This window comes from Macaca mulatta, chromosome 1 (assembly GCF_049350105.2).
Source record: "Macaca mulatta isolate MMU2019108-1 chromosome 1, T2T-MMU8v2.0, whole genome shotgun sequence".
Taxonomy (NCBI): domain Eukaryota; kingdom Metazoa; phylum Chordata; class Mammalia; order Primates; family Cercopithecidae; genus Macaca; species Macaca mulatta.
This window is the reverse complement of record NC_133406.1, coordinates 110,457,905-110,470,788: the sequence shown is the minus strand read 5'-3', so window position 1 is coordinate 110,470,788 and position 12,884 is coordinate 110,457,905. Positions and strand designations below refer to the sequence as shown.

The 12,884-nt window shown below is 53.5% G+C and overlaps 1 protein-coding gene and 1 long non-coding RNA gene across 14 annotated transcripts in view; one reads left to right on the top strand and one right to left on the bottom strand.

Annotated features, from left to right (window-relative positions):
• Window positions 1-952: 952 nt before the first annotated feature.
• LOC144330974 (uncharacterized) lies at window positions 953-5,941 on the top strand. Its single transcript, XR_013397728.1, has 3 exons — window positions 953-1,078; window positions 5,406-5,481; window positions 5,805-5,941. It is a non-coding gene; the product is annotated as an uncharacterized LOC144330974 (long non-coding RNA).
• An 893-nt stretch (window positions 5,942-6,834) lies between these two features.
• The window catches only part of MEF2D (myocyte enhancer factor 2D), a 38,557-nt gene continuing 32,507 nt past the window's right edge, over window positions 6,835-12,884 (bottom strand). For 9 of the 13 annotated variants that reach the window (XR_013397338.1, XR_013397341.1, XR_013397348.1 and 6 more), the window contains 3 exons: window positions 12,196-12,436; window positions 11,407-11,713; window positions 10,893-11,072 (listed from right to left, as the gene is read on the bottom strand). Coding sequence is in view for 10 of the 13 variants with exons in the window: in XM_015112112.3 (XP_014967598.1) it covers window positions 11,061-11,072; window positions 11,407-11,713; window positions 12,196-12,436 (560 nt within the window). In the remaining 3 variants the exon portion in view is untranslated. Of the gene's footprint in view, window positions 8,479-10,892; window positions 11,073-11,319; window positions 11,714-12,173; window positions 12,437-12,884 lie in introns of those variants that run through there. The other 4 variants (XM_077943884.1, XM_077943888.1, XM_077943875.1 and 1 more) reach the window with 3 other exon arrangements.

Here is a 12,884-nt window from a genome sequence, read left to right as displayed (position 1 = left end):
GCGCCAGGTCCCAAGGCGGTGTTGACTGAGGTTAGGAGTTCAGGAAAACGGCCAGGAGGACAGAGGGCGCTGTCCCCCCTCGAACTGAGCAGGGCTTCAGATTTAGAGGAGGTGCTAGATTTACGCATGCGCACCCTCTCCGGGAAGACCTTGAGAGACCCAGCCAAAATTGGCTCTCTCAGCTCGGTTTTTCCCCATCTAGGGCTACATCTTCTGGGTGCGCATGCGTCCTGCTCGGGTGCAGTTGGCTGATGATTCCGTCTGTCACTGGCAGAGCCAGCGGAGTGAGGCTGAGGCTCCGCTTCCCGCCCATCGGCAGGGGTTCGGAGAGTGGACTGGGGTCTTTGTCCGCACCCACTGCAGTGTTGGACAAGCGGATTGAGGCGCCTTCCCGGCCGCGGGCCGCAGGCTTGGAAGCGTTGGTTGGCCGAACCATTGCCTCATTTGCCTTGTCACAGCCGGGAGGACGCCGCGGGAGAGGGGTGAAGGGGCTGCTACGTAGGGCGGCGGGACTGGCGCTGCATCCGAGCGGGGTCCGAGGACCAGTTGCCAGTCAGCCATTTACTGAGCGTCTCCTGTGTGCCATACACATAGGAATATGGTGATTTCTCCCTTCGGGGAGTTTACAGAGTAGAGGAGATTAAACAAGTGACTTTATTGCCTTCCCTCGACCTCCCTTCTACCCCTTCGCCTTAGATGGATATTTTCTCTTTCTGAACCCGGAACCGCTCCCTCCTCCCCGCCCGGCTATAGCTGGCAGGGCAGGGATTGGATGCCTCGGCCGGCGCCAGCCTTCGCTCTCCGCCGAGGGTAGTGACACAGGCGAGGACGTTCCCCTCAGGTCACGTGAGGGCGGGACCTGGCGGGCTCGTGACCTTCCCGTAGGCGGGGTCCCTCTCCTCCCAGCTCCGGCCGGCGTCGTCGTCACCAGCTTTTATGGGGCACGTGGCGGCTGATGCGCAGTAAATAGGAGTGACTCTCCCCTGCGAAGGCGGGGACCGCACTTTATGAGACCAAACAAACTGCCCGAACGAAGCCCTTGGAGCTGTAAACAATTGGCAGCAAGTACAAAGCAAAGGTGGCAGGGTGGAGAGGGTGACGGGGAGGGGGGCGGGAGCATTGTCAAACGTAAATCAGTCCGACTGGAAGCACTAAATCCTGAGCCCCCTCCAGGCTGATCTGAACTAGACCTAGCTGGGAGAAGAGCGGGAGGCTATAGGAGCTTCCTAGTGCCTCCTTTTCCTCTTGGGCCTCTGGTTTACCAACTGTGAAATAGGGCAGGGGAATGGACTTTGGGCAGTGACACAGTGATTTAAGACTGCAAACAAGAGTGCCGGGCGCGGTGGCTCACGCCTGTCATCCCAACACTTTGGGAGGCTGAGGCGGGCGGATCACGAGGTCAGGAGTTCGAGACCAGCCTGACCAATATGGTGAAACCCCATCTCTACTAAAAACAGAAAAATTAGCCAAGTGTGGTGGCGCCTGCCGGTAAGCCTAGCTACTCAGGAGGCTGAGGCAGGAGAATCACTTGAACTCAGGAGGTGGAGGTTGCAGTGAGCCGAGATCGTGCCACTGCACTTCAGCCTGGGTATTGGCTCCAGTAGAATCGAGCCATTCTGGAACCTGGGGTGGGGTCGCCCAAGTGTCCCTTTCACATCCGCTGTTCTGAAACAAGTTTCCACAATCACAAGGCTGGAAAAGTTACTCAGCCCATGGGACTCAGGGGTGTGAGTCAGAAGAAGATGAGCTACAGAGAAGTAGTCTGGCAGTCTGGCCTTCTTGGCTGGAACAAATACCACCCTTTGCCTCCCGCCTACCAAGAGCCGCCTGCCTCTGGGTACAGGAGCCTAGTGGGTGCTAATTCTTCTGTGGACCCATATCTGAGTCCAGGAAACTGGGACCCTAATGATCTGTGCTGCTTCAGGAGCTGATCTTGCAGCTGAAAAGTAGAGGAGAAGCTGCAAAAAGTTATATGCTCTTGAGTATTATTTTAAAAAATCTATAGGGTTTGTAGTACTCTCCACAGTTTACAGAGTGCACTTTCACATGCATTATTTCATTTTAGCCCCACTGAACACATGCTGTGTGCCAGGCATGGGGCCAGATACAAACATGGACAAGGCAGTGCATTTTTTCTTTTCTTTTCCCCCCAAGACAGAGTCTTGCTCTGTCACCCATGCTGGTGTGCAGTGGCACGATCTCGGCTCACTGCACCCTCCACCTGCCGAGTTCGAGCAATTCTCCTGCCTCAGCCTCCCGAGTAGCTGGGATTACAGGTGCATACCACCACACCTGGTTTTTTGTTTGAGAAGGAGTCTTGCTCTGCTGCCCAGGCTGGAGTGCAGTGGCATGATCTCAGCTCACTGCAACCTCTGCCTCCCAGGTTCAAGCGATTCCCCTACCTCAGCCTCCCGAGTAGCTGGGACTACAGGTGCCACCACACCCAGCTAACTTTTTGTATTTTTAATAGAGATGGGGTTTCACCTTGTTGGTCAGGCTGGTCTCAAACTCCTGCCCAGCTTGGCTTCCTGAAGTGCTGGGATTACAGGCTTGAGCCACTGCGCCCGGCCTAATTTTTGTATATTTAGTAGAGATGGGGTTTCACCATGTTAGCCAGGCTGGTCTTGAACTCTGACCTCAGGTAATCCACCTGCCTTGGCCTCCCAAAGTGCTGGGATTACAGGTGTGAGCCACCATGCCTGGCCGGCAGTACATTTTTAAAAGGAGCTTCAGTACGGCTGTAGAGAAAAAACAGAAACTGGTACCTACATTTCCAGGTAAAATGAGGTAGGTGCTATAAAGAAGGGGCAGATTCCTGGCTGGGCGCAGTGGCTCACGCCTGTAATCCCAGCACTTTGGGAGGCCGAGGTGGGCGTATCACGAGGTCAAGACGTCGAGACCATCCTGGCTAACACGGTGAAACCCTGTCTTTACTAAAAATACAAAAAATCAGCCGGGCGTGGTGGCGGGCGCCTGTAGTCCCAGCTACTTGGCAGGCTGAGGTAGGGGAATCGCTTGAACCTGCGAGGCGGAGCTTGCAGTGAGCTGAGATCACGCCACTGCACTGCAGCCTGGGTGACAGAGACTCTGTCTCAAAAAAAAAAAAAAAAAAAAAAAGGCGGGGGGCAGATTCCTAAGACACTTCATTGGAGGATACCACAGCCAGCTAGGCGGGACAGGGGAGGGAGAGAAATCAGGAAAAGTTTCATGATGGGAAAATTGTAGGAGTAAAACCTTAAAGATAGGAAGGGTTTCAAAGATAGAAATAGGCGTGGCAGAGCAGTTTTTTGCTAGACCTCTTCTTACCCAAACCAAGTAAGTTCATCTATTTTCATGTCTTTGACTAGTAGCAGTAGTAAGTGTTCTCTTCAGTATCTACAAAACTCATTTTTTCTCCATCCTTCTGTCTACGCCTTCCTTGGGTGTAGGCTCTCACTATTTCTACTTGTAGAGGATCCTGACAGGCCACTTGCCTCCAATGCGGCATTCCTTTCCAGTTGATTTTCAGCATTACTGTCAGAGGGCAACTTTTACTGGCAGGAGCTTTCTGAAATGCAAGTTTGGTCAAATCCCTCCTCTACTTAAAATCTTTTGATGACCAAACATCTTCTGCAAAATAAAGTCCAAGTCTTGGCAATCAAGGCCCTTTATAATGGGGCCTCTGCCCACCTCTTCGGTTCTATGTGCTGTTCCTTTGACCTGCATCGCCGTATTTGATTTCCTGAAGCCACCATAGTCTCTCCATACCTTATGTGTTATTCCTGCTATAAGGAATGTCTTCCTTACTCTCATTTGCCCAGGCGACTCCTATATGTCTTCAAAATCCAGCTCAAGCACCTCCTCTAAGAAGCCTCCTCTCATTTTCATTAGTTTGGATTTGGGTGTACCACATCTCTGATCCCAAAAGCCCACTTACATTCTTTCTATGTGACATTTAACACAGACTCAAGTATAAACTGTTGGTTCACTTGTCTCTTGTGGCCATTAGACTGTGAATTGCCTAGAGGCAGGAGCTATCTCATTCCTATGTCCCCAGTGCCTAACACAAGGTTTCACAAAGTATAGGTGCTTGATGTTTGTTGGATTTCAGACAGATTATGGCGTGGGCCATACCACAACGGATCTGTAAGGGAACTGATAGGGCTGTCTGGTCTGCCTAGAGTCCAAGGGATACAGAGGGAGCCATACAGACTAACCCTGGAAAAGAGGTTGTGCTGGCTCTTTGAAGGCCTTGGGAGCAAGGCCAAGGAGTTAGGACTTTAGATGGTGGGCAGCGGAGAACCATGACATGTTAGATTATCAGAGCTGACCCAAAGATGGGGAGGATGAATTGGAGAGGGAGAAGGTGGGGGGTGAGAGAAAACAAGCAGCTATTAGCTCTGTTTTATAGAAACAGAGGCTTAAGGAGAATGTGACTACCCAAGACCACACAGCTGGTAAGTGGCAGAACTAGGAGTTGAATGTTAGTTCTGGACTATGCCAAGTTCAGAGATCCTTGTGCCACACCAACAAGGAGTATACAGTAGATCAGGCTTCAAGGTTGTCCAAGTGTGAGAGGGATACTGTATCAGTCAGGATAGGTTATATGGCAGACACAGTACTCAAAATCACTGTAGTTTAACAAAACACAATTATTTTCTATTCACACAAAGTCCACTCGTGCTGGACAAAACCCTTAGGGCAGCTTAGCAGTCTAGGCTGCTTTGATCTGCTAGCGCTCCTCCTCAACACGTGCTTCTGCAATTCCCACAACAGGGAAAGAGTGTTTGGAGAATGAGGCACTAGCTGCATTTCAGAAGGGACACACATTACTTCCTATTATAGGCTACTGCCCAGAACTAGTCCAATAACTCCACTTGACTATACAGGGACTGGGATGCACAGCCTTTTGTGTGTCCAGGAAGAGAACAGGAAATATGTGTGGGCAATACTAACGCCTACCCAAGACATCATGGAATGATGCCTATAAGGAAGGAGGCACAGGCCAGTCTGAGGAACCAATGGCAGATGTGCAGGAGAGACTGGTTCTCTCTTCATGGCTGTGGCTGAGCTACAGGGTACATTGTACCAGTGAGTTCTCACCTGTACCAACGTCTGCAGAATTTTGGGAACTACAAGGACAGAGGAGAGGATGACCTCACTCAGATGGTGGTTGGCAAGAGACGTCAGTTGTTTGCCATGTGGGCCTTTCCATAGGGCTGCTTAAGTGTCCCACAGTATGGGATCTGGCTTTCCCCAGGGCAAATGAGGAGATGGGGAGACAGAGAGGAAGAGGGAGGGGGAGGGGGAGGGAGAGGGGAGGGGGAGGGAGAGGGAGTAGAAGCCATGACTTAGCCTTGGAAGTCACATGCTATCACTCTGTCTTTTTTTAATTGGACACACATACCAACCATGATTCGCTGAAGGAGGGGACCACACAAGGGCATGAATACCAGGCAGGGATCATTGGAGGTCATCTTGGAAGCTGCTACAGGGGAGCAGGTAACCAGCAGGGAGCCTCATCTGGAGGGTGGTATCCTCTTAACCCCTTCCTGCTCAGCTCATCGTTCCTCTCTGCCCCTACTGAGGGAGAAGTGAGGGGAAGACTGCAATGACCTTATGAGGGAAGCAGGACCAGTAGAGATGGTCATCTGCAATTTGCAAATGATGAAAGCCAAGGCACGAAGCCTGACTCCTGTGTGCTCCCACAACAGCCTGCATGTGTAGCACCCACAGCCTTAACCATGCCTCATGGATTTTAGGTGTTCATAGGCCCGTCTCTGCCATTGTATATGGCCCCTCACACTCCACGTTTGTCTCCGCAGCACCTGGGCTAGGTACAGAGAAGCAGCCACAGCCTGTTTGGAGGAAGCCAAGCCGGATCTGCTTTCCTCCAGCTGCTTTCCTCTATAGCCACTGCATCTGCCCCAGGGCACAGCTGTGCTGGGTATGAGGAGGCAGGGTTTTTTTTTTTTTTTTTTTTTTGAGACAGAGTTTCACTGTTGTTGCCCAGGCTGGAGTGTAATGGCACAATCTCAGCTCACTGCAACCTCCGCCTCCCAGTTTCAAGCGATTCTCCTGCCTCAGCCTCCCTAGTAGCTAGGATTATAGGTATGTGCCACCACGCTCGGCTAATTTTGTATTTTTAGTAGAGACAGGGTTTCTACATGATGGTCAGGCTGGTCTCGAACTCCCGACCTCAGGTGATCCACCCGCCTAGGCCTCCCAAAGTGCTGGCATTACAGACGTGAGCCACGGTGCCCGGCCAAGGAGGCACGTTTAAGAGCAGGCCACACTGGCTGGAGGGCATGGTGGGGCGGGGTGGGGTGGGGTAGTCCTGTGGGGTGTGTGAGGAGGGGAGAGAGAGGCTCCATGGCACTGTTAAAGCACTTCGAAAGGGCAATAGCAGCTTCCTCTCCTGGAGGGAAGCATGCTGTGAGGAGCACCAGGGTGGAATCCGTCTGTGCCTCACACAGTGCCCAGGCAACTCTCTGCTGAGGAAGGCTTTCAGCGGGCAAAGGTCCTCACCGTGCCACACTCCCACCCCCAACACCATCCTGATTTGAACCCAACCTTGGGTGGCATTTCTGTTTTTGTGTCCCAGAATCCCTCCAGAGGCTTCTAGCTGGGCAACTCCTCTTTAGTGTGGCCTGGGGCTGCCTCCTTCTGACAGAACACTTAGAAGAAATTCTCACCTGAAAACCCCACCTGAGACCTGTGAAGTGCCCCACCCTGCAGGCCGCCCCCCATTCTTCCCTGCTGAGGTGAAGCGCTGCCTCTCATCCTGACGGGGCTACACCAGTCCTTCCTTCCCATCCTCGCAGCACCAAAGAAACCAAAACCCACGCCGAAGTATCAGAAACGTGTATTCTTTTTCTTTTAATAGTAAACCTCTTTACAACAAATATAGTGAAAGAGTTTTCAAACAAAACTCATAAGAATCTCGAGGACTTTTGTCTTTTCTTATTGTGTAGAATACTAAGAAAGCATCACCATACAGCACGAAAAGAAATATTGAAAACAAATCAACAGCCTCACACTTGGACTCGCCCTGCCCCAGGAGCCAGGAAGAGCCCCAGGAGTGTGGGTGATTGTCAGGTGTGGGGGCGGGGCACCTCCATGGCCCGTCCTGCCCCTCCCTTCCTCGTCCTCACCACCTCCCTCCCTCTGGGACTTGAATGGGGAAGAGGAGAGAATCCAGAGTCTCCATTCCAGCCTCCCTCCCCCCATACAAATGCCATTCCTTCTACCAACCGGTTTAAGGGGTGGAGAGAGGCAGCAGAGGGGAGAACAAGGAGTTCCCAGGCTCCATGTCTCCTCCCCTCCGCGAAGCCTAAACTTACCCCTCACCCCACCCCAGGGGATTCCAAAGAGTCAGTTAAAAATATATAGAGATATAGATATTTCTAGATACACTTTTACATTTCTGTCTCTCCAAACAAATAAATAATCAGCAAGAGAAGGTGCATTACTTCCTTCCTGTCCAAGGTGGGGAGGGTTGGGAGGGGGTCAGGGGTCAGTCTCGCTGCACCGAGCGTGCTGTTGAGAGGGGAGGATGGTGTGTTCCATTGAGGTGGTGGTGGGGGGTCCTCTTGCCCACTGTCCCTGAAAGCTGTGGGAAACCTGGGGAGGGGAGGGCCATTAGATGACTCCAGTGGTTACTTTGGCAAATGCCCAGTTCTTCAGAGGGAGTGGGTGGAGGCGAATTTGGCTTGAGAGGAAGAAGCCATTAAGTCCCCATCTGAGGTCTGGGTTCCCAGGGACCCATTCATCTGGCCGCCCAGGAGCCCCTACCCCCAAGAGAAACCTTCGGATACTGAACTGCAGAAATGTCACATATTCACAGACCACCCTGTCCCCAGGGACAGAGAAGAAAGGACACAGAAACATCCACACATGGTAATCAAAAGCCAGGTTTGCCTTTATGAGGCAGAGGGCAAAACTGGTGAATATTGCACCGTGAACTGCAGGGGCCCTCACCCCCACCCCGTGTTTAATGGTGGCCAAGCCTAGTCTAGAAAGGTGGGCAGACTAATGGTGGGAATAGCCTGAGAAGGGAAGGCCAGTCATTCATTTATTCAGCACCTATCATTCAACCATTCACCCATTCAGCATTGATTGAGTGCCTACTATGTGCCAGGCACTGGGCGAGGCTCTGGGGATGCATGCATGAACAAGATTACACCCTGGCTTCTTTCAAGCCCTGGATCGAGGCTCATCAGTTTTTGAAACTTCTTCTAGAAGCCTGCAGGGGAGGTGGGAAGGCTGGACGTGCTGCCCCCACCCAGTCAGCGGATTGGGGTTAAGAGTAAGAATGGGGCCGGGCGCGGTGGCTCAAGCCTGTAATCCCAGCGCTTTGGGAGGCCGAGGCGGGCAGATCACGAGGTCAGGAGATGGAGACCATCCTGGCTAACACAGTGAAACCCCGTCTCTACTAAAAATACAAAAAATTTAGCCGGGCGTGGTGGCGGGCGCCTGTAGTCCCAGCTACTCGGGAGGCTGAGGCAGGAGAATAGCGTGAACCCAGGAGGCGGAGCTTGCAGTGAGCTGAGATCGCGCCACTGCACTCCAGCCTGGGGGACAGAGCGAGACTCCGTCTCAAAAAAAAAAAAAAAAGAGTAAGAACGGATCACTGCTCAGCTGAGGGAGAAGCTTGCTTCACGGAGGAAGAGGGACTTGAGTTTTGCTCTGAAAGCAGGTCTGGGGTTGGAGAAAGAGGGTACTCCAGGAACTGTGTGTCAAGCATGGGCAACTAAGTGGACAAATGTGGGTGGAAGCAGAGGTCCCTGGAGGGAGAGGCCCTGGCAGAGGTAGGGCTGCAGGGAGAAGCACAGAGGGCTAACTGCCCATCCCCCCAACTGCAGTTCAATGCGTCAGAGCTGAGGGTGAACACAGGGAAATGAGCAGGGAAGATGGGAGTTGGGGTCCCAGGGCTGTGGAGCTGGAGCAGCCAACTGTCCCTTTGTAAACACACACCAGGCACACTCAGACTCAGAGATGCTCCTAGAGCTCCAGTCATAGATTTGCATACACACTCAGCCAGGCTCAGAGACACACAGAGGCACACCCATGCAACCACACACACACATAAATACAAAGGTACACCCGTGCAACCAGACACACACACGCACACACACATAAATACAAAGTTACACTCAGACACATAAACACCAGATGCCCTCATGAACACACTCAGGTACACGTGTGTACCTGCACAGAGGCCCCTCTGCTTCTGGTTCCTTCCCTGCATCAAATATGGGAATACTGCAAGAGGCTGGGTCATAGAGGCGGGCAAAGACGGTCGGCTAACACAAAACTGGGCCTTGTCTAACTCTACTCTCCAACTGGGAGGAAACCCCAAGGGAGCACCGCACCCCTTGGGCAGAGGAGCTGGGCTTGTGTGAAGGAGTGGGGTAGACAGTCTGCCTGCATACGTCACCCCAGGCCAGGCCCCTTAGGGCGGGGGGTGACCCTAGAGAGCAGGCTGGGAGCCTGCCCACTCTGGTTTGATCTCCGATCCTGCCTGAGGTCTCAGGACCCCGTACTTCGGCTGCCCCTGGGCCCCTTGCCCACTGCCCCGCTGAGGAGGCAGCAGAGAGGGGCGGACTCAGAGGAGGGGAGGGGAGCAAGAACAACAGCAGAAGAATCTCATCTGTACAGTACGGGCCGTTTGAGTCATTATTATTACAATATACTTTGACAAAAATAGAATCTCATTTCATATCAATACAACAACAACAACAAAAAACAGTTTCCTGGACTGTTACACCGCTAACGTTTTCCAAAGGTCGCTATTTACAATTACAGTAGCCAAGAGGGAAGGTGGGATGCGGCCTGGAGGTGGTGGGACAAGGAGGTAGCCAGAGACAATGGGGGCGCCAAGAGCAAGGAGGCGGGGTCAGGAGCAGAAGGAGCTAACAGGAGAAGCTAGGGAGAGGGGCCAAGGAGGAATGAGAGAGGTGGGACCTCTACGGACCCATCCGTAGGACCTCCCACCCCACAGACCATCCCAGTGCCCACTCACCCAGGTAGTGTGTGTGCAAGGCCAAGGACGTCCCCTCACCACACTCGCCCCGATGAAACAGCTCTGGCCTGGAGCACCCCAGGGAAGTCCAGGCCGACTCTCGCCCCAGCCACCTCACTGAAGACCCTCTCCCCATTCTCCCTGCACATTGTGGCCAGCTTTACAGGGCTGGTGTCAACTGAGGGGTGGGGAGCTATTGCACTGTATATCTTAGAGAAAAGCTGGGGAAGGGAGGGGCCCAATTTGCCCCCTGCCTAGCCCTTCTGCCCTCCTCAGCCCTCTCCTCATGGCTCTCTGTCTTTCTCTCCAAATGTGCTTCCAGAGAGGCCCCCACCTCAAACCCCTGTCCCTAGCCTCAGATTCCCAGGCTGCCGTCCCAGCCCAAAGCTCAGCCAGCACCCACACACCTTGGGGGTGCAGCACACACAAGAATCAGCACAGGTGTGGCATGTGTGTGTGCAGGGGCATTTGGGGGCCAGGCTTAGGTCTTCTGCTCCATGTGCCTATGGCTACATGAACCCAAAAACAGAGACCCTTTTCAGAACCTCTGCCTCACTTTCCCCTTGAAACACAAACCCACCCATCAAGCCCACTTTGGGGTTTCAGTCTAGAGTGTGGGTTTCTGTTGTTTGGTAGTTTTTTGGTTATTTCCCTCTATCTGGGGGTGGGGTGGGAGGGCTCCACATGCAGGGCTCGGCACCTGTCCTTTCCCAAAGGCCTACTGGGCCCCCCACCCCCTTCCTGCAGCATATGTGTACAACGTGCAAAGTGTCCCCCCTTCCCGCGAAAAAGAGAGCCCCCCAGCCAGTGAAAATGGTGGGGGGTACAGAAAGAGGGGATGAGAGCATCCCCCTCTCCAAAGCGAGAATCCAAATTAAAAAAAATATAATAATAATAATAATAATATAATAATTATACACAAATGTAACCGTCAACAGGACACGGAGCACAAGAAAGGAAGTGGGGGTCGAGCGGGAGGAGCCCGGGGCAGGGAAGGGCGGGCGGTGAGATTGTCAACTCTTCATCAGGGAGGTTGAGAGGAGGGGAGTGGGAATCGTCACTTTAATGTCTGTGAAGAGAGGAGATGGAGAAGGGGGTGTGAGGGGGTGGCCCAGGCTACGGGTATGCAGCCCCCACTCCCCTCTCCCCATAGGGCCAGGATTCTAGTGGCAGGGCCAGCTGTGAGGGGAGGAAGTCATCGAGCAGAAGGACTAATGCTGGAGGGAGGGAGAAGATGGGCCTTTGGCAGGGGTGAAGGGGTGTTGGTGCTGCCCTAGAAGGGCTGGCGGAAGGGCTAGCCGGCCACAAGGCCTCTTGGGTGGGAAATAAAACAGGTTAGGGGGCACGTGGGGCAGTCCCTGGGTGTAGCAGACACGCAGACAGGAGAGGTGATGCTACAGTACCCAGGTATCGAGCCGCATCCTCTTCACAGCTGAGCCCTCAGCCTCAGGCTCTGGGGCTGGGCGCAGCAGGCCCAGTGTGGGCCCGAAGTCCCCCCGTCCGTCATCCCGGTCCCCCGTCTCATAGGATCCCCCGGCTGGGCTGCTGAGACCATCACCAGGCTCAGGGCGGGCAGCTGGGAACACAGCTGGAGGGGGAGGCGCAGGGCTGCGCTCACGGCTTGGGGACACCGGTTCTGACTTGATGCTGATGTGGGGGTGGGTGGTGACTGTGAGGGCAGCACCCACGTGGGGCAGGGGGCTGCCCGGGCTGGAGGCAGGCAGTGGAAATGGGGTACAAGGGATAAAGACAGAGGGGGTGAGTGACAGAACAAGGGATAGGACACCAGACAGAAAGTGAGACAGAACAGAGGATGAGAATGTGGGGAATGGGGTATTGGGGAGAGGTAATTGGATGGAAAGTGATCAGAAGAGGGTCGAATGAAGGGAAGAGAAGGGAAATAAGAAATATTAGTTTTCTTTCCATCCCATGTCATCTTCTACAACCCAGGGCCCCCCACCTCCCACCCTCTACCCTGGGGCTGGCTCTCAGAAGGGGTTCAGGGTGAGCCTCTTTGGTCTATACAAGAGACCCCAGGGGTGCCACTGTTGTCTAACAGACTGTGCAGTGCACAGCCTCACAGGATGTCCACCAGAACCCTGCAGGCAACCCAGCTCCCAAGAGGCCCCTCCTCTTCCCACTCCTCAATTCTCCCTTCCCACACACTCACATGGAGTCTCCCTAGGACTCACATGAGGTTGCTGAGAGATACAGGGACCAGGTGAGACTGTTGCTGAGGTGGCTGTTGCGGCTGCTGAGGCTGCTGTGGCTGTGGCTGCTGTGGCTGCGGTGGCTGCTGCTGTGGAGGCTGTGGCTGCTGCGGCTGCTGGGGCTGCTGTGGCTGTTGCCAGGCGGTGACGTTGCCTAGCGACAGCCCCCCAGGCGAACTGAAGGCTGGTAAGGAGGAGAGCTCTGCACTGGTCAACTGGTAATCTGCATGGAGGAAAAGTGAGGATGAACCTGGAGTTGGGGAGAGCACAAAGGCTCCTATGAGGGAGCTGCCTCCAGGAAGACGGTGGGGATAAGGGGACAGGGAGTGTGTAATGACAGATGTAAAGAATTCAAGAAGACCACAAAAATTCAGTGAAGATGGTACTCAGAGTTAAAGAAACCTAAGTCATAATAACCATGAGGTGCTGTGTTTTAACAGGATGAAAAAAATGTGTTTTTTGTTTTGTTTTTTTGAGATGGAGTCTCACTCTGTTGCCCAGGCTGGAGTGCAGCAGTGCAATCTTGGCTCACTACAACCTCTGGCTCCCAGGTTCAAGCAAATCTCCTGCCTCAGCCTCCTAAATGGCTGGGATTTCAGGCACATGCCACCACACCCAGCTAATTTTTGTATTTTTAGTAGAGATGGGGTTTCGCTATGCTGGCCAGGCTT